The 21,590-nt window shown below is 39.1% G+C and overlaps 1 protein-coding gene across 1 annotated transcript in view; it reads right to left on the bottom strand.

Moving 5' to 3' along the window:
* Positions 1-13,335: 13,335 nt before the first annotated feature.
* The window catches only part of dchs2 (dachsous cadherin-related 2), a 32,444-nt gene continuing 24,189 nt past the window's right edge, over positions 13,336-21,590 (bottom strand). The window contains exons 18-20 of the mRNA XM_038713013.1: positions 20,632-20,918; positions 19,956-20,097; positions 13,336-17,000 (exon numbers count right to left, since the gene is read on the bottom strand). Of these exons, the coding sequence (XP_038568941.1) occupies positions 14,389-17,000; positions 19,956-20,097; positions 20,632-20,918 (3,041 nt within the window). The 3' untranslated portion in view covers positions 13,336-14,388. The remainder of the gene's footprint in view (positions 17,001-19,955; positions 20,098-20,631; positions 20,919-21,590) is intronic.

The following is a 21,590-nucleotide window of genomic DNA, read 5'->3' on the forward strand; positions in this document are numbered from 1 at the left end:
AGTAGTTACCATCATATGTGACCTTTGTGATCATTTGGTCTGGGCTAGTATGGAAATTGACCCTGTCCAGATGGTGCAGAGTCAGGAGGATAGTATAGATATAGGAATACTGTAATTTGATACTTTGTGTATCAAATTTTCCAAAATGACTTTACAGCTTGCTCCTTCACAGGGAACAGCTGCTTGAAATCATGGCAGTTGCAATGGATTCCAATGGCAGCCCGGGTTCAAGATGAAAAATGTCCACATACTGTAACTTCTCAAATCATTTCTCCAGCATAATCCATGTCTCTGCTGTCTGTCTATCTGTTTGCTTAATATGTTCAAAATACTTAAAACCACTTTACCCTAAAAAGGGCTGAATATGCTGCTTCCATTTGTCACTTGCATAGTCAGATGTTAATGTCTGTTTTTCTCGATGTGTGCAACAAAGCTAAACAGTTTACCAAATAAGTGGCAAATGGAAAATGTTTATATATTTTGGTAAAAATGGCGACTTTCTGAGCCAAAACGTGGAGTTTCAAACCAAAGACTACAGTATTATTTTTACTCCCAGCCGAATTATTTGTAAATAAAACTCATTGACATTGACTAAAAAAAATGCCTCTCACCTAACCTCATCAGCATCAAACAAGATATATTTCTTGATCTATTTAATTCTTTTCTTCTTTTCATACTTTTGCCATCATGCCTGGCATTCTTATTTCACTGCTCTCCAAAGTTTATTTTATAGCTAATTTCCAAAAGTAAATGTCTCCATAGAAGTAAATGCTTTTGTAAAAGTGCTATGAACATTAAGTTGTGTAATGGACGCATCAGCATGCCATCATTGCTTCCCTGTTGTTTTCATATGAACATTAAAAGCCCACAAACGGAATTATCCTACTGTGGTAACAGAGGAAAACCCTAAATGCAGTCAGAGGGAATCACCAAGCCCTTTATTATTCCTCAGTAGATTCCTCAGAGGAGAGCGTGTTAACGCTAACTTACAGTAGCGTCCCTACCTTGTGTGTGTGTGTGTATTTATGGCAAATGGTGTGCGGAGGCAGATGGAACAAGCCAGAGGCAGTGCACATTAAACCTGCAGAGTCCTGCTGAGAGAAAGAGGAAAAGACCCTGTGTTATACTGAACTCATTGGGGAGACACATTACTGCACACACACTTAAAAACTGGCCTCATATTAACTAAATGATGGCTCCCCTTCAACGCCAAGGGCTTTTCCAACCTCAAACATCGAACAAAACGACCTCCTCTAAAGTGTTTCTGCTCTAATCATTTGACATTCTAGTTGTATTTGTCGCAGAGGGATGAAACAGAAGTCCTCTGAAAGTGTTTTAGAGCATCATCACTGCACCACAAGGCACATGACCAAAAAGTATGCTTATCTTCCGAGCTTAATTAAATATTCTGCAAATGTTTGCTTGACAGTCCAGGTTGAATTATAGTGATGGCGCAATATCGAGGTATAGTGTTCCAAACAAAACATCGCCCTGGATCTGCCTTATATAGGCCTACTGCCAGAGGTTACATATGCCCTATCAGATGACACATTCAGTGTATACTAGCTTATATATAACATTTATTTTAATCCATTCCATGCATGATGTCTGGGTTTTAAGACGGCTGTTACTACTAACATGTTAAGCAAGAAGTGACAAACTTGCTCAGTGTCAAGATGATGAGACTGCTGTGTTTGCTTTATGTTTTGAAGAAAAACTTTACTTAGTTACTGTTGCTCTGCCAAAGGAGCACAATAATAAAATGTCCCACTTATAAGAAATATTGAAAACAAAAGTTTCATTGTATTCTGAAAAACAATGCTGGCATTCCATCTTACTCCAGATGACATAATATTCAAAGTAATTTTAGGGTTGGTGAAGTACATGTATATTGTATAATGAATAGTAAAGTCATCGTTCTTTATAAAAATTACCTTTAAGGTTAAGCCTTGATAAGGAAATACTTAAAGATGTTACAACACAACTGACATAATAACATTTACATTCACATTTACTCATTTGGCAGATGCTTTTATCCAAAGTGACTTACACTTGAGGAACAACATACAAGCATCAATAAAGCATCAATACAGCAAGAGATCTACAAGTGACAATAGCTACTAGTAAGAGCAACAATAAATACTAGTAAGCGGTAATAGCACGTATGGCATAAATGGGGTAAATACCTAGGGGAAAGAAGTAAGAGGTAAAGAAATAGTGCAATCAATACAAGAGAATCGAAAGGGGATAGAAGAAGAAGAGCACAGGAATTGCATGTTAGAGGTTAGGGGTTAGAGGTGTTATAATAGAAAGTGTTCTCGGAAGAGATGAGTTTTCAAGAGCTTCTTGAAGTTAGAGAGGGACGCCCCCGTGAGCGAATGATCGGCCCCAGTGAAGTGGTGTAAATTGAGAAGAGAAGGGGCCCTAACACTGAGCCTTGGGGCACCCCTGTGGAGAGGCAGTGAGAAGAGGACAATTGTCCTTGCCACAACACAGAGAGGTAGGATTCTAACCACAGGAGTGCTTTACCTGAGATGCCGATTGCCGTGAGTGCGGATGGCAAGATCCCGTGATTGACTGTGTCAAAGGCAGCTGATAGGTCGAGCAGGATAAGAACCAAGCACTGGGTGGCAGCGTTAGCTGACCTTAGGGCTTCTGTCACAGACAACAGAGCCGTTTCAGTAGAGTGTCCACTGACTGATATGGATCTAGGACGACATTCCATGAGAGGAATTTTAATAGCTTTGGATAGAAATGGTAGAAGTCAAACTGGCTGATAGTTCTCAACTCGAGTGGGGTTGAGGGAGGGCTTTTTGAGCAGGGGTGTAACCCGAGCCCATTTGAAAGCAATAAGGCAAAATATTAGACACAAGCTCATATGGGACCTTCAGATGTGACCTTCATGAGCTACGAATTGTACCGTCATGTTTATGAACCTGCACAGTCTATGAATGCTTCATTGTAACAAACTCAGGAGATACAACGTGAGTCCAGCTCTCTGATGCATACGACATAGTTTGCATCCCCCCCCAAAGAAATTCAACATTTGGTTAAATACGCTCATTTACATTCTTCCCAAGAGATAGAGAAGAAGATTGATGCCACTCTGTCATCGAACAATTTCAATTTTCAATTTCAATTTGCTTTATTAGCATGAATGTCAAAAGAAAAATGTAGCCAAAGCTTTACAAGAAAGTAAATTTTCTATTCTTTTAAGTTTTAATCACTCACACTCCAGACACTTTAGTAATAATAATAACAATATATTTAGCAAAAAAAAAATTTAACTACTGGCTCTTAGATAGCAAAGATTGGATTCACTTTTCTGCTGCAGATTAAGGTTTAGGGTAAGAAATACTGTCTACTGTAGCTTTAATAGACAAAGCAATTATGTACAACATATTGACAGACATGAAATGACTCAGAAAACCAAACTGATGTACAAATAATTCACACAGGGAATAAAATGTAAGTTAAAAGATTATGAAGGATACATAACATTGGGAGATTGTTTTTATAATATTTCTGTCTTGTTTATACGTTTTTGCTCTGTATATAAGTACGCTAAGAAACTGAGAGAGACAATCACAATCCTTGTGTATGCCAGTAAACTCAATTCTTGAAATGCACACACGCTTTAAGCTTCTACACTCCGCAGATTATCCTCAAAGTGAAGGGGTAAAATGAGCTCCACATGGGACACTGTGCATAGTCCACAACATAGCTCTTTGGAACCCACACACACACACACACACACACACACACACACACACACCTCTATCTTCATGGGGACATCTCATTGACATAATTCATTCCCTAGCCCCTAACCCTAACCGTAACCTAATTGTAACTTGAAACCTAAAACTAAGTCTTAACCCCTCAAACAGTAGTCTCTACTCGTCCGGTAACACAAGTCCCCATCGGTTAGTGTGCATTCAGGTTACAGTCCCCACTGGGACATAAAAACATGACATATACACACACACACACTGAGCTTTTCCCTTCTGTCTCCCACATCTGTGTCTATGGCCTAAATTGTTTAATACCTCTCTCCTTCTAACCTCCCTGTGTGCAGCCGAGGCACTAATAGGCTCATCAAAAAAGTACCGGGGCCTCTAATTCTTGTTACCCTGAGTTTACTGATGGAGATTTCACTGGTCAGTGGATGAACTCATTCTACTCACCACCTGTGTTTATTCCACATGGTCGTTGTGGCAGGATTGTGTATATGAGTGTGTGTGGAGGATGGTAGAGTAGTTTGGAAAAACCCTGGGTTGTAGCTTCTTCAGGGGACTGAGGAAAAATAGGAGAAAAAAGTTTGTCGTCTGTTTGTTTGAGTCTGTCTGCCCTTAATTTATGCATGCTGTTGAAGTTTGACATGAAAAAAAATCCCATTGTTTTTCCACAGTTTTTCCACTTCACATGACATCAGCTTTCCTTTGTTGAGCAGGGCAAACCCAAAGACTCAACACTGGATCCAACGGAACAATTGACACTTGTGTCTGCGTCATTTGCTACCTGTACTGTTTCAAGTTTATCTACATGACACACACTGAGGGACACCCAGTGAAGACATTTAGGTTGGAGAAACTTGACCCTAAAGTTGTTTGAAGCCCTTCTTCCCCCTGATGGCCCGACAGACAAAAATGGATGAATTCTTTTTGGACTAGAAGGCAGGGAAGCTGTCATTGACACCTCGTCTACGCTGTGTCAGACACAGCCGTTTGAACCTGAGGTTGGGGCATAAATCTCCAACCTCGAGCCAGCCTTGACATTCTGTTCCCAGATGGTGCCTCCCCTGCTGTGGACTCCGCCCCAAAGGGACCTGGCGTCTCAACTAGACCCATCCATCACACAAGAACCAGGCCCCTTATACTGGGAGGGGAGGCCCCAGCAGGGAGCACCTGCCCTCGTGTTTTCACCCTTGTGTCTAAAACAACCCCAAGCTCACTTCATCCCCCGCTGCTTTCCTGAGGGGTTAGAGGTCATTTGAGGGTGTGAGACAACTTTACATGTCCAGAGACACTTTTTTAAGGTGACATTCACACTCAGATCTGTGGTTAAATGTATAAGGCTTCAAATTGCAAGCAGGTCAAAGGTTGAGATATTATTAATGTTAACAGAAGGCCACACAAGGTACATGCAACACACAATACTAATCAGTACTGGAGAAAAAATAATAGAGTGAAAACTACAAAACAACACTTTAAAGAAATATCATGGACATATGGACAACATATTAGAAAACAAAAAGGAATGCTGCAAAGCAAAGATATATTACTTTAAAAAGGAAAAGAATGTTGCTTCTTCGCTCTGAACGTGGTCCATCTGTTTTATATATTGTGGCCAAAAAACATCGCTGATTTGATTGGACCCAAATGTGATGCTTGAGGCTCCTTCATACATCCAAAGCCTGTTTGACCCTCCTTCTCCTGCCCTCCACCAACAAAGCTCCCTTTCCCTCTCCCCACTGGTCTCATTCAAGGAGCTACAGGCCTGACTGCATGTGCGTGTGTGTGTGTGTGTGTGTGTGTGTGTGCGTGTGTGTGTGCGTGTGTGGTGGGGGGTTCTTGTCCCAGTTAATTAGGCTCCCAGCTAAAGTCTGTACAGTCCATACTGTGAGGAATACTCAACCGAAAACCTATGATTTAACTATCTAGGCTTAAAAGATGGCTTGGATTCATCACAATTAAATTCCCACGGTGGACCCCATAATGTGCAAAAATATGGCTAAAAACACAGTAATCATTTGACACAAGCACGATTTGCTGTTTGTTTGATGCATGCAACTAACAACTAACAACTGGTGTCAAATGAAAGCTGTGTATAGTCATACACCAAAGTTTTGGACAAAATAAAACTTAAAACAATTCATCCAATAGTTTTTGCAACATTTCATTAAACCACAAACGCTAACCTTATTGTGACACTACAGGAAAAGTCAGACTGACATTGCCATCCATTGAGCCATGCCACTAGGATGACAAAAAAAAAGGATTTCGAATGGATTCATACATTTCTGGATATTATTTATGGTTTTATAGTTGTGAAACTGGATCGTTTTTGAAATCCACTGTAACTCTTGTGTGTCCAAGCTAACTACAGCTGCCTTCCTCCATGAAGGAGTGCTACAAAGAGCCACCATTCAACGAGGTAACTGATATTCAAAGCATAGCTTTGCAGTGGAGTATTCCTTGTTAGTTGGTTTGAAGTTACAAAATGTCAAAGTACATATTTGGATTTTATCTGAACAATTCTGAGCAGTTTCATTCTAGAATCACACAACATTTTAAAAAGCGTGCGTCTTACTGCTCTTGTATTTGCACTGATTGAAGATCTATACAATAAAAATGACAACACCTTTTCCAATTTTAAAAGGAACATTGGTAACTAGTGGCGGAGGAGGTTCTTTTATTTTAGTAAATGTAGCATTACCAAAACATCAAGGTACTCAATTACATATAATTATTTTTGGATTAATTTACTGAAGTGTCCACTATCTAATATTAATAAATTTTAACTATTAACTAATATTTTACATTATTTATATTATTGCTGATTCATTATATACTGTTGAATGATAACATTAAACAGTATTTACATCTGAAATGTAGTGCTGTATTATTATTATAAATAACATAAATGGACTTTTAGTAAGTCAAGTATTAGATATCTTTTGTACCTAAGTACACTACTTAAATAAATGTACTTAAATACTTCTTGTTTATATTGGTTTATATTAACAGGGTTTGATATATTTAGGATATATATATGAGGATTGGAAGATTTGTTTTCCAATGGGCTGCTTATTGTTTTGGAATGAAACTCCTCAATTACCAAAGATATTATTTAAAAAACGAGCCTCATTAAGAGTCTGGAAGAAATCTACCAAACATCAAGCCAGTCTCTATACGCTGCATGCTACCACCCCCACTTAAAATCCTGGTTCCCAGCGCAGCTATCCCACATTGTGTCTGTTTTAATTTCCATCAACACCAGGCACAGCAACATACTCTGGCATACAGCACCCTACACAGTTGTCAAACATCTGAAAAGAAGATAGAAAGGATGTTCCACATGGTTCTGATAAAAACAGATGTAATGGTAGAGATAGTGGCCAGCGCAGATTACTTGTACTCGTTCTGTGATTCATTCTTTATGTAAAGTGCATTTGGATTCCTTTATAAAGATTATAAATGTGGAAATGTCAGAGGAAATGGCTGCATTATAAATAAATACTATAACTGGTCCCCGTTGTTAATCAATCTTGATGGTAACATTTCTTTCTTCTGCTGTAGAAATGCATGTGGCACCTTTTACTTTTAGGGAAAAAATGTGGAAGCGAGAAAAAACAGAAAACATTTGGACTGTTTCCAGCTTGCAAATGAAGCATAAAACAAGCTCTCAGTGCGACAATGTTTATACAGTCTTTCAGCAACACACCTTAGATGAACTTACAGATTAATGGAAAAATATCAAGACTCTGCACATGATGATTGTCTGGAGTCAAAGGGTCCAGTGATAATTAATGATACTGAAGATGATATAGGCCATATGTTTTTGGCACAAACCTGCTGATAGACCGTAAACAGATTGTGGCTCTTCTATAAACTAAGAATTTGAACATCAAATTCAATGAAAGTTTCATCAGTGCAGATATAATTCTCCAGTAACTACTTACTTCGCACTGATAAGAAGCAAACTGTAACTGCCCTGATTAATTTATAAATAAAAAGTGGATGATCTCATTAACATTAGCAGTTGATTTAATCTTGCTCCACATAGCAACTCGAGGTTACATTAGCTGCTATAGTACACACAAATATCCAATAGTCAATAGTTAAGTTGAATATGGTTAAATTGGATAATACTATTTTAACTTTTCTTCTAGCACCTTAATTAAAATAATAAAATTTGTCAAATATTTTAGTTTATGACCAACTAAGTAAATGTACTTTCAGTCACCTCAACTGCAACCTACTTTGTGTTTAGTGCTAATTGGCAAATGGTAGCATCCTAATATGCTAAACTGAATTTAGCATTCAGCCGGTTAGCATAGTGCCTAAGTCCCTCGCTTACGCTTACACTTACACACCTTATTTTGGAAAAAATATGCAAGGTAGTCAATGGTAATAGCCAAGTTATTAATTTATCCCGTTAGAATTGTGCATTACACTTATGATGTTTGTCAATTGAAAAGATAACTTTGTCAGTCAAGAAAGTTGCAGTTTGTCATAAAACAGTAAAATAACATTTCGTTTTGTGTGAAAACCGTTCAATGAACTACTTTCGTCTTGCACAATATACGTCACCAACATATTAATGTGATAATGTTAGCTATGTTCATTACTTGGTTGCTCTTCCATGCTGAAATATATCTCACCTGATGTGTCTAGTCCAACAACTCGTGGTCCTTTCTTCACATCGTCTTCTCATGTAAGTTCTTTGACATAAGCTTCAGTAACGTTAGCTTCAGTCATTGAGAGAAAAAATTACGACGACACATACACGACTTTTGGGTTTGTGATCTTTGTAATTATATATTTTCTTATAGTCTTATACCTCAACAGTTTTACAACAAACTGTGTCTTTCTTGACTTTCAAATGTATATTTTAAATAGACAAACATTACATGTAAGTCAGGGCACAATTCAAACGGGATCAATAAAAATGTTGTCTCTTGCCACTGACTACCGTAAATATTTTTACTGAAATAAGGTCCCATGGTTGTTGTGACGGAAAGGCAAGAGCAGTAACCCCACTCGGATTTGAACCAGGGTCTACAGGGTACCAAACATGCAGCTTGACGGCTACATCAAAGAGCCAGGCTTGTTAGTATGGCAGTCCCAGCACATACTGAACCGTAGTGACAGTACACCGTCACAGTTGTCCACCGGAATGGGACGGATTAAGGATCTCTATTGTCATTGGGAGCATGCTGGCTTGCTGACTTTAGCATTAGCTCAAAGTACTGTCTAAAACTGGCAACTGTTATATTGAAATCAGGAACTATCTGATCAAAGAAAAAGTGAACAAGATTATGAATCTGCTCAGATATTTCATGCTAGCTTTTGGTTCTTGATAGTTTTGGATACTTGGTGCTATATTGTTACGTCCCACCCTTTGGTGGCAACATGGGACGAACAACATCCCAACACTGACCCAAACTCAACACAAATAAACACCTTTAAAACAACCAAATCAAGTGAATTTATTAATATTAACTAGACAATAAATTAAGAACACCAAAAACACAATACAAAAATGCCCCAGCTGGGACGCAGCAAGGCTAGCAGTACCAAATCAAGAAGGGTCCCCTCCTGACACTTGCACAGCAGCTTTTAAAGCCCGCCTTCAAAGGCCAGGTGGACCTTATTCGGTAATTAGCTGGAGCACTCCCAGAACAGAACTGAAAGACAGAAAACATGGGCACAGCACAGGGAAATACATACAGCCGTAGATGTTGGTTGGTATTAGTGTTTCCAACTTTGTCACTATGAAATAAGAGACAAAAAGTGACCTGCTGCAGCAGTACAGGTATGGTTTTGTGTGAATATACAGTGTATTGTTTTAAGCAATTTGTCATAATGATAGCTAATCTCTTAAATTAAATATTTGGTATGTTTAATAAGTTTATTTACAGCAGGTACCTCACAGTCCTTTAATTGAACCACTACGTGTTACTTTTACAATCTGTCAAAACACTTGTGGCTCTTGCACTGTAGGTTACAAAAGGTTATCCCCTTCATGTACATATGACAAACCAAAAAGAACATAGTTTGTGATGTGTTTTATTTCCAGTTCATGCTTTTTCAGGCAGTTCATCAGAACCTGATGAATACCACTTGCAGTTTAATCACTATCTTCATAAAAGTCAAGTAACTTGCACCGCACTCCATCAGACACAGAAAAATATCTCACGCACACAGGAAATATTTTTCTGTTTCCCTTGTTTGAGGCGTCGGTGGCAACAAAGTAAAACACAGACTCACCTTCAATTGGGGATAGATCATTCAGGATATCCCGCACAGTCTTTTAGGCCTAATATAAGGGACATCCCGGCTAATATGGGACATTTGGCAACCCTAGTTGGTATCAAAGTGATAATACTAAGAAACTTGTGCAACTGAATAGGATATGCATGCCTTTTTTAACTTGAAAAAGTATAATACTGTATATAAAACATTTAATAACACAACGCATAAATATGCATGATTAAAATGTCATATGAAGATAGAAGACTGATGAGCTGCTTAAGCTGTTTTCTTTTATGTAAAAGAACTTCCTAGTTCCTAGATGCTCTTGGACTTACAAAAGGTATAGAATTTGTAATGAAAATTGCATGCTCACAAATCTGCATTACATAAACACTTTCTACACTCCAACAAGCCACTATACCTCTGGCACCAAACATAACAAACCAGTATCAGACTGCTGCAATTAAATTTAATTGGATTATACATTTGTCAAAGTTAAAATATGTGTGTACGTGTGATAACACACAGTAAACACAAAAAATATGTCTACCATGCTCTGTATATAATCAAGACCTGACTACAAAACAGTTTCAAAACAACTTATTATAAAATCAGCTGTCACCCTGCCAAGTGAATGTAACCTAAATTCCTTCAGTGCATCATAAAGCCTCACTCCCCTGAGAACCTAGCCAGAAACCACAATGCAGAACTTAAGAGGCCAGTACATATCTCAGTAGAATGCATATAGAGATAAATATACAATCCAAGCCAGGATGAGAACACAGAGTTTATTTGTCACAATACCTCCTCTTGATAGTGACTTTCATATGATAATGTTTTCTTCTTGTTCTGCATGAAAAGAAGGCTCAGGAGGAACATTACTTGACCCTTGACCAGATTTGACGTGAAGTGATGATCTTTTTATGACTATGCATTATTGTGGAGATAAGCTATTTTTATTTGCCTTCATTTATCTGGGCCTTTTTGACTGCTCTGTACACCATCATTTGCTCAAGTGACACTGATGTATTTAGGATTAAGGCTTGATAGCCAACTGCACACAGTAGGTAACTGCCCAAGGCCCAAGACCCTCATGGGCTTCAGAAGACCCAGGCTCACTGTGGGTCAACTGGTTTGTGGTAATTTGATTAATGGAAATTTTATTTGCGAATATGTACCACTAAAGCATCTGATATGATCAGGGCCTTAAGAGGGATCCTGCTACATTAACTGATCTTGAAGCCCTGTCTTGAAGAGGGTCCATGTTTTAGCCTGGTTCCAATCCTCTGAATTTCAGCCCACATCTCAAATTTGTTCAGTAATTCAGTAGAGGCAGGCCTGTAATAAGCCCAGCACTGGCTGGCTTACAAGCCTGTCTACCTGCCTACCTGCATGCACTCTGCTTGTGCATGACAATTTGTTTTTAATAAGTGGCTTTGCCTGAAGGGAGGGGGCGGGATTCTTTCAGTTGGATACTCTAGCTGTCTCTTGCTAGTTTCGCCAATGTTATCTACCCTGGCTTTAAGACAAAATTGCTTCTAAAACTGTAAAGAAGTTGGTTTCTACCCCTAAACATTTTAATGCAGTGGCTGATACAGTGGCTTAGATCACAAATAATTTTTTTAGGAGAAAGCCATGTTTCCAAAATAAGGGTCAAGGGAGAAATCTGATAACAGACCTATTGTATGTCTACACAGATTTATAGTAACCAGGTTACTTCAGTGCATGTAAACATGTTCTATTACCTGCATAGGTGTCTCTGAGTAACCTGGTATGGAAACACTGTTACACTGAATAATGAAGTGAAAACAAAATGGCAATTCACTCTATCAGAGTGTCAAAATCTAGTTTTATGACCTTTTATAATGTTTGTGCTGACATGTTGCATATTCCTTAATTCATTTGTTTCATTTATTATTAGTGTTGAAAAGAAGTTCCCAAGCATCAAACATGGCAGTATTCTAGCATATCATACACAGTCCACATAGAGTAGGAGGTTCAGTAGGTTAATGGAGACCCAGCAGCACATTTTTGCTAAAGGGCTTCCTAGCAGATTAATCTGACCATGCTGGGAATGACATTCAGTTTACACACTTCTGATTTATCAAACTATGAATAATCTCAACTATATATTGTACATAAAAAAGTGTTTGTGTCAATTTAGAAACTTTCTGTCTTTATAGAACTGCCAAGGAATCCTATTGTACTTGAGACTTTCTGACCTCTTTCTGCAAACGTAGTCGCCTGACTGAATATTTAATAAAGATCCACTGAGCTGCTCTTTACCCCAGTTGGAACTGTTAAACTGTGTGCGGAAACACAGAAGCTTGTTTAGCCAGATCACCTGATATGGCGAGATCTCTTCCATCACCGTGATCCGGGGGCCAAGGACCCACTGAAATCACAAATACAGAAGAGCGTAGAGCTTCTCAAAACCTACTGAGGTGCAGAGGAGAGATTGGACTGAGTCAATAAATAATTATGCACCTATCAGTGACTACATGCACGGCACATTTGGTTAATATGGTTCAGGGCCTGACTGTTTATTATCTTTAATGAAACTATCTGATAAAGACTTTAGCTCCTCAGCTTCCTCAGCTCATATGTTCCCTGAGGGCAGCACATTAACAGCAGACCAAGTGGAGCCATGGTGAATCAGTGTATTTTTTTAAACTTTTCTTAGAGAAGCAAAATTCTTGGATGTTGAGATAACTGTTAAAATCAGCAAAAATAAAAGGTCTCTCAAGACTCTCAACCATTTCTAATAATAAATAAAAATTGCAGAGATTCTGGACAAAATTAACAGAGAGAACAAGCATCTAAAAAAATTCTAAAAACATTTGTAAAGTAAAAATGAGCTGCAATTATACATGAACACAGACGGATATATAATAAAGTGTCAGATTAATCAAAAATGAATATGACTACAAATTCCCATGGTTTATGTACGATAGTGTTGTTCTCTACCTCATAAAATGTTTGATAACTTTAAAGCTAAAAGTAAAACATTAAAGTTAAAAAGGTTAAGATCATGCTTTTAACCATGGCATTCCCATCTTTTTTTATGAGGGAAGCAGTGTGAATTGATTGAAACCCTTTTACCGTTACATTATGGATACTTCTTCAGAAAAAACACGGGAAAAAACTGAGGACGGGCATGTCAAAAATCGATTCAGGAAAAAATGCCCAAAATATATATGATACCATCATATGTTTTAAGAATTATTTCAATAAGAAATCCTGTCTTTGATTATAAAATTATACACACATGTAAGCACAAGCTAATAAATCTAATAAATCATCCCGAAAGACAATCAGTACCACAAAATCAGACCTTTAAATGCTTAACCCAAGAAAATACAGAAGAAAGTTTCTTTATTTTAATTTTTTTTTAATATTTATCAATATTTGAACTCATGCAATTCTCTGGTAATTGTCCATAAAGTGCTATTTATTAACAGAGTGTCCACAGTCTACAGTCAGCACACACAAAAAACAATCATGAAGGGAACAGACCATTTTCTGTTCATGAGAAAGAGCCAGAACCTGGAACTAGTTTTTGAATATCTGCCGCCATGCTGACCAGTGACAGCAACACAATATAATACCATGTCTTGAATCTGCACACAAATAGCCTGTGAAGCAGGGAAAAAATCCCTCATGTTTTAGTTTTAGATGATACCTGCATAAGCCTCAACGCTTATCTAGCTTTGAAGACTGAACATAATTTTGAAATTAAACACTCAAGATTTTATTGGTATTTAACAGGCAGAATATATTAAATAAGAGGTAGTGGATCTGTATTCAAAACATATTTTTTATGATTCCAATGAGACAGACTTAACCTCAGAATAATGTTGTTTTCTTAGGTTATTAAAGTTAAATCAACCTTGAAAAACTTCCATTTAGAAGCGGCAACCAACTGCAATAAGAAAGTGTTTCATTTTCTGCACATATAAACTTGTTTACAATAAAACATTCAACATTAATTGCTGACTCGAACATCTGCTCTTATTCAAAGTGCTGCATTATAAGAATATAATGCAAGACTGAGTTCAGGCTTTTCCAGATGTTAGTTTTATTACAGAAGTGAGTTATGAAATCAACCTCAATCTAAGTAATTAAATTACTATATTATGTTCAAATGACAAATTTGACTGGTATCACCCCTTTGAGACTAAACTCATGACACTCATGAGTCTAAAACCATAGAAATGGGGACAACAATGGAAATAAGTCCAGGACTTGTCTGAAAGGATATCACTGAAAAAGTATGATATGCTGTATTTAACTAAACGCAAAACTAAACTGCGCAGTTTTCTATCAAGTCTCTTAGAAATACTAAGAGAAATACCTTCAGGTGGTGAATGGAAGATGGAATTGAATGTCACAGATACAGTTGTTGTTGTGTTTACACCTGGATTTCTGCCTCCAATAGGCTCGCAGTGAGGGGCCCTGAGTCAAGTCTGATACCCCCCACCCCGGTCTCAGAGACAACTGGTGAGGCACTGGGGGTCCTGATGGTGAGAGAAGACAGTGATGGGGAGAAAGTGGGTGTCATGGCTGAAGGGGTAAGTCCTGTGTTCCTGGCTAAGGGGGAGTAAGCATATTTGGGGTAAGAGGGCTTCCTGCACAGGCTTGGCATACGTCCCGGCTTTCGTGGAGGTACAGTTCTAATGCCAGGCTGAGCTACTCCTGTTATGAGTGGTGGAGGGTACATGAGACAGCTTGCCTCTGCTGCTAAGTCCTCACGGCCGCCTTGAAGCTCCTCGTCAGGGAGCATTCCAATATCAGTGAAGACGGAGGCCAGAGTCTGGAAGCGTGGTTCCCAGTCCAAAATGTAGTCCCAGCTGTAGCTGCCCTGCAGCTGCTCCTCTAAACACAGAAGTGAAGAGAGAGAATCTGCAGAGATGTGGGATTCTGAGAGGGGAGCATACCCATTTGTCCTCATGCTCTCCTCCGAATCTCTCACCCTAAGTATTGCAGGAAGAAGTCCCTCACCTCCTCCTTCCTCTTTGAAGTGGTGGAGGCTTTCTGTGCTGGCCATCCCTGAGACTAAACATTTATTGACAGATAAAATGTGGTCTGGCCCTACATCGACAGAGTGGCAGGAGATGTTGTCCCCAGGTAAAGCAGAATCTGGCATCTCAATGGTCAGGGTGCCTTGCACAGATTTGTCTCTTTTACGGCAGGGGTACTCATTAATCCACTTAATCTCCTGGTCCTCAGCGGTCTCACCCTCTGCTGATCCACGGCCACTCGAGTCTGATTGATTGTATGGGTTTGATATGTCTCTCTTGTTCACCATGATCCCGGGCCGTTTAATGTCTTGCAGAGAGATGGCACTTTGCGTGTGGCTATTCGATCTACCAAATGAGCCTGTGTCGTGGTTCAAGTTAGCGGCGATGGCAGCTGCCTTTTTGATTGCTGCTTCCTTGATTTTGTACCTGAGAACCAAGCCCACAAAAATGAGCAGGATGAGGAGGAACATGATTAGTGAGACACTCAAACTGAGCATGTGTGCATCAAGACGCACCCCGGTGAGTGCCTCTGCAGAGCTGGAGATATTGACAAAAACTAGGCAGGTAGTGGTCCTGGAGGCCAATCTGGGACTACCTGCAGACACTACCAGCTTCACCATGTCCTCTGAGGCATGGCTGCTTCTTCTGCGATATACAGGGCCTGACACAAAAATGGCACCAATAGTTTTGTTTATTGAGAAAAATGGCGAAGACTTCACAAGTGAGTACTCAACCAGCCCATCCACCCCTCCATCATGGTCCATCGCCATCACATAACCAACTGTCTCTCCAAGCTTGGCATTTTCTGGCAGGAGGAAATGGTACTGCTTTTGGGTGAAGACAGGACTGAACTCATCCACTCCCTTGATGGTCACCTGCACTCTCACTGTAGCTGCTTTGCTGCCTTTATCCCTGGCCTCCGCTACAAAGCAGTACTCACTCTCGCGTTCGTAATCAAATGTCTGTCTGGTGTGAATGTCGCCTGTTAAGGGGTCAATGGTAAACGCCTCCTTCTTCTCAGGGCTGCCACTGCCATAGTCCATGAAGCAGGAGGACAAAATAGAGTAGGTGAGCTGGCCGTAGGGGCCTAAGTCATTGTCAACAGCATGGACAGAACAGGTGTGGGTAAAGGCTGGGAGGTTCTCCAGCACAGAACAGTTAACAGTAGGGAACATGAAATATGGAGTGTTGTCATTTTCATCCAACACTGTGATGAAGACCACTGTAAAAGCCACTTTACGTTCTTCAAATGATTCACTGCCATCAGATGCTCGGATAGTGAGGGTATATTTAGAGTCTTCCTCATAGTCAAGCGAGTGGTTGAGGACCAGAAGGCCAGACTGAGGGTCGAGCTTGAGGTGACCTTTGCTGTTCCCTGAGATAATGTCATACCGCAACAGGCCGTTGGTTCCCAGGTCAGGATCCTGAGCACTGACCTGGACCAGCCTGCTACCTACATGGCTGTTTTCACTCACCTGTGTATGGTATTCTGTGGTGGAAAAGACAGGGGTATTGTCATTGCAGTCCGTCACAGTCACCATAATGACAGCAGAGCTGTTCAGTGGAGGCGTTCCTCGATCAGACACACTCACTGATAGCGCATAGCTCTCCGTGGTCTCACGGTCTAAAGGGTTACACAGAACAAGTTTTCCTACATTTCGCATCTGATTCTCAACCTGAACCATTTTTACTTCCATACAGAATCGCTTCTCTTCATTTCCCCTGAAGATGGCATAGTCCAAATGGGTATTTTCAGGGCTCCAGTCTTGGTCCTCTGCAGACAGAGTCAGTAAGGTGGTGTCTGTGGGGGTGTCCTCTGGGACAGTGAGAGTGTAGATATCCTGGTGGAACAAAGGTGCATGATCGTTGGTGTCCAGAATCAGCACATCTATGGAGGTGACAGTAGACTGTACAGGATCACCTTCGTCTCTGGCCTCAACCAAAAGATGGATCAGGTTGCTGTTTGTGATGGTCTTTAAGGGTTTATTGGTGAAAACAGACCCTACAAGACAAAACATGTGTTAATGAGTGAATTTGATTTTTTTTAAGTCGCACTAATAACAGTGGATCCAATGACAAAGGAGTTGCTCATAATGACAAAACCACTAATAATTACCACCAAACTACCATTAGTTCTATGGAGCTTTTTGCTAAATGATTTTATTTTCCATCCCACCATACACTGTCACCAAACAACGACAAAGTCAGCGACTAGCTGTGAACATTGTGGAGCATCTAGCAAGTTAGAGACATATTTTTTGGCCCCCGGATATTTTTCTCAGGAGTTGGTACCAACAATTGAACCAATAATTCAAATGGGACAAAACGATCATAGAATCTTTCCATACCAAGTTCTATAAGAGCATCCTGTAGGTGCAGAAAAAAACACCAAATAATCAGTTCAGAGCAGAGCTTGGCCAATACCCCCTCTTACTAAAAATACAGAAAAGATCAATTAAATTTTACAATAACTTAAAATCAGTTAACCCCCAGACATACCATCACAAAGCCCTAATATACCAGGAACTAAAACCAGAGAAGAGTCCCCTCAGCCAGCAGGTCTTGAGGCTCTCTGCAGTAACAAGTCCCCAACAGCCTCAGGACAGCAACACCAACTCAAGCAGACCAAACCAAATTATCAACAAGCAAAAATAAAAATCTGACTCTAAAAAGAGAATTCACACTGGCAAATTACCTGAGCACAATAAAATGTCCTAAACTAAGAAAAATGTTGACAACAACAGACTGAGTGAACACAGCCTGGCCATAGAAAAGGGTCGCCACAGACAGAGCTGGCTACCACAAGAGGAGAGACTCTGCTCCCAGAGTGACAGAGGACAGGTAGAGACAGAGCTGCACTTTCTAACCTCATGCCCTAAATATAAACACTAAGACAAAAACACTTTGCAAACATTTCCCATATATACCCCGAATTCGAATTTATATCAGACCCACAAAAACTCCCCTATTTAAGAGAAATGCCCAAATGTCAAATAATTGCTGCAAAATATATCTCCTCATGCCACGAACTGAGGACAACCAGTGGAAACTCAGACTGATAAATAATTGTACAATTTTTTTTTAATTAATAAAAACAAATTTGTGTGTGTATTAATATACCCACACACATTTATGGTTTTATCTATTTATTTTATTTAAATTTGTAATATATTATTATAATAGCACACACGTTACTGTTTCATTTATTTATTTTATTTTAATTTTTTAAACATACACACACACTCACGCTACTGTTTTATTTATTCACTTTTATGGAATTTTTATATTTTATATATTTTTATTATTTTTTTATTTATTTTATTTTATATTAACACACACAAACACAAATTTTACTGTTTTATTTACTTATTTAATGAAATGTATGAAATTAATTGTTCTTATGTAATTTATATGTAGCTTTGGCAATACTGTTGTTGTACATCCATGGCAATAAAGCTGATTTGAATTGAATTGAATTGGTAGAAAGTAAAACAAAGCTTTAGGTTTCAGAAACCGAACTCCAAATAAATGCTGATGTTGCTCCGTATCTGCTTGGTGTGTAAATAAGCATCTGTTTGCTAACACATTACAACTTTTTGAGGATATAATATATCAGAGTTCAGTGGCCAAAAATCAATTACTAAAATCAGTTTCACTTCAAATATATTGCAGTCAGTCAGTCAGACATGTTCATTTTATCTTACAATGGAACTGCTTACAGGTAGAGAAAGACCTGACATCTGGTCTCACCAACATAAAACTATAAAACTCTTGTCAATTGATTTAACAGATGGTTTAACAAATACACTGATTGTTCCTGGATTTGTTTCTCTTCAGCATAAGAACTATAAAACATGTCTGATTATATGACAATATAGTGAGAGTTTAATCAAAATTGTACTTGTCATTAGACACTGCAATGCAACATAATTTCCTGTGTGACTATTATTTAATGAATTCCATATGTGAACTGCAAGAGCAAATTTTCCTCTTGGATTACAACAAAGTGTTTGTCCATACAATTTATTATTCCACTTCATTGCCACTTAAACTTTTCTATGTGAATTCTGAGGCACTACTCTAAAGTGGCACCATTCATTGTTTGTGAAACAAATTGGCATCGAATAACTGAGAAGCACTACACTGCAAAAAGCACCATATTAAATCTTTTTTTATTGAGCTTTAGTCAACATTGATGCGAATTTCACTTTCCATTAGTGCTCCTCACCGCAAAACAGGGCAAATGCATTTCTCTGATATTAAACTTTGGAGTTCAAACATGATAGAAGCTCATAAATCACACTTGAGTGGAAAAGACTGGCCAGAACTGAGGAGTTTCCTTTCAGCTCTGTAGGATTTTTCTTATTTCTTGGGTTTAGGGATTTTTAAAAGGGAGATAATAGAATAGGCATGGCTCCTCTGAAGCACTTTATCTCAATGACCTATAATTGCCTTCTCTGCTGCTTCTCTTCCACCCTGTCCAAGGAACCCACTTGCACGACAAAAATATAAACACTGCAGAAATACTCTCAGTAACCTCTGATACTGTATGATGAGCTTGATATGATGAACACCAGGCAAAGCCTTTCTCTGTGCCCTATTTCTTTGGCATGTTCCCATTTAAGTTAACTATACCAGAAAATGGATGGAATCAGAGGGATGAATATGAAAATCAGACCACCAGCCAATCATAAGTCATGAAACGTGTAAAGCTTGAAGTAATGTCATTCCCAGAAGAACTACCTTACATTTCAGATCAGTGTTTTATCCTTCTGGTGACTTCTTAACCTTTCTGATACATACACACATACTGTATATATGTACACACACACACACACACACACACACACACACACACACACACACTGATGGTTTGCTGTCAATGTGACATTTATATTAGCTAATGCTAATATGAGCTAATGCAGGATGTCATTTCCATCAGTTAAGCTGTTCTTACCATTGTCTGGCTCAATGTAAAAGCCTTGTAAAGGAGATGAAAGAAGTCTGTAGGTGATCTTGCCATTGAGTCCAGAGTCTCTGTCAGTAGCGGACATGGACAAAACCAACGTATCTGCTGAAACCAGCTCTGACAACTCCACCTTGAAGACAGATGAAGACAGAACAAAATGAGTCTCATCTGCAGCAAGATCAGGTACCACTTTCTAATGAGTCATACTTTTTCTAAATGGTTTACAATTGTGTTTATGATTTATAATTGTGTTGCGGTAAATTGAAGATCCAGTGATTTGCCCATAATAGGGACTTAAAGTCTTGATATCTCAACCTGCGCATTTTGACCATTCTGTTGTGAGTTCCCCAACTTTATGGAAGTGACAGACCAAATAACTGGAATACCTCTTTAATGACTTTCTAATAAGGCATTAAGTCTACAGTTAATGTTTGCAAGTCATCAATGAAGGGTCCCAATTTTCACCGTCTAATAAGCCATCAAAATTCATGAAAGAGCTAGCTAAAAAAAAAAGACCAAGTTATGCTGAAGGATAATGACACATGGACTTCTTTTGTCATTTTGCAGTGGTAAAAACATACTTGTACCCTTTCATTGGTTGGTGACCCCAACCATTTTATATATAGGCTGTCTACCTTTTTAGTGATAAATTTATCATTTGTACCTGGTAGGAGACCTTGGTGAAGACTGGAGCGTTGTCATTGACGTCAAGAACTTGAACTTTGACCTCTCCAGTGGTCTGGTGGAGGGAGTCAGAAGCCCAGACTGTCAGCATGTACTCCATCTGATCCTCATAGTCCAGGGCTCGGGTAAGGGTTACCACACCAGTATATCGGTCAATAGCAAAGGGAACATTGGTGCTACTGTTGTCTGAAAAGCTGTAAGTAATGGTTGAGCTTAGATCCACATCGTTTGCAGTCACCTGGGTGACCATGTAACCTGCCGGCAGATCTACGGTAAAACAGAAGATGTCAGAATAAGTCCACGAATAGACAAAGAATATAGACAGTGTTTATATCTTAAAGAGGTCATATTATGCAAATTTTCACGTTCAAAATCTTATTTAGGGGTTGTACCAGAACAGATTTACATGGTTTAATTTTCAGAAAACACCATATTTTTTGTCATACTGCACATTGCTGCAGTTCTTCTTTTCACCCTGTGGTTTGAATGCTTCGTTTTAGCTATGGAGTGATACATCTTATCCTCCAAAAGGTATTTGTTGTTAGTTGCACATACGCAGTTTCTAGTTAAGGACTACTAGCCAATTAGAGTCAGAGTAGGGTGGGTCGTGAGAAGCCGGTAAACATGACTTCGGTTCAACTGTATATCCCCTTACCAGCTTAGCAACATGGACTGGAGCAAGAGTAGTGAGTTATTAATTTGTAAAAAAAAAGTATCTTTCATCCATAAAGTTATAACTGGGCTCTGTCTCTACATCACAGTAACAACTTTATGTCCATTGACTGCTTGGAGGGTAGCTAGTGTTTGGAAGGGAGAGGAGAGGCAGCAGGTGGACGTCTTGTCACTGTGTGCTGCAGTTCAGTGAGTTTTTCCAGCCGTTTGGCATGCATTATGACGCGCATTTTGCTGTGACATCACAGGGATTAAGTGAAAAGGCTG

This window comes from Micropterus salmoides, unplaced genomic scaffold (assembly GCF_014851395.1).
Source record: "Micropterus salmoides isolate LMB-PRFRI ecotype aquatic unplaced genomic scaffold, ASM1485139v1 Ms_hic_scaffold_12, whole genome shotgun sequence".
Lineage (NCBI taxonomy): Eukaryota > Metazoa > Chordata > Actinopteri > Centrarchiformes > Centrarchidae > Micropterus > Micropterus salmoides.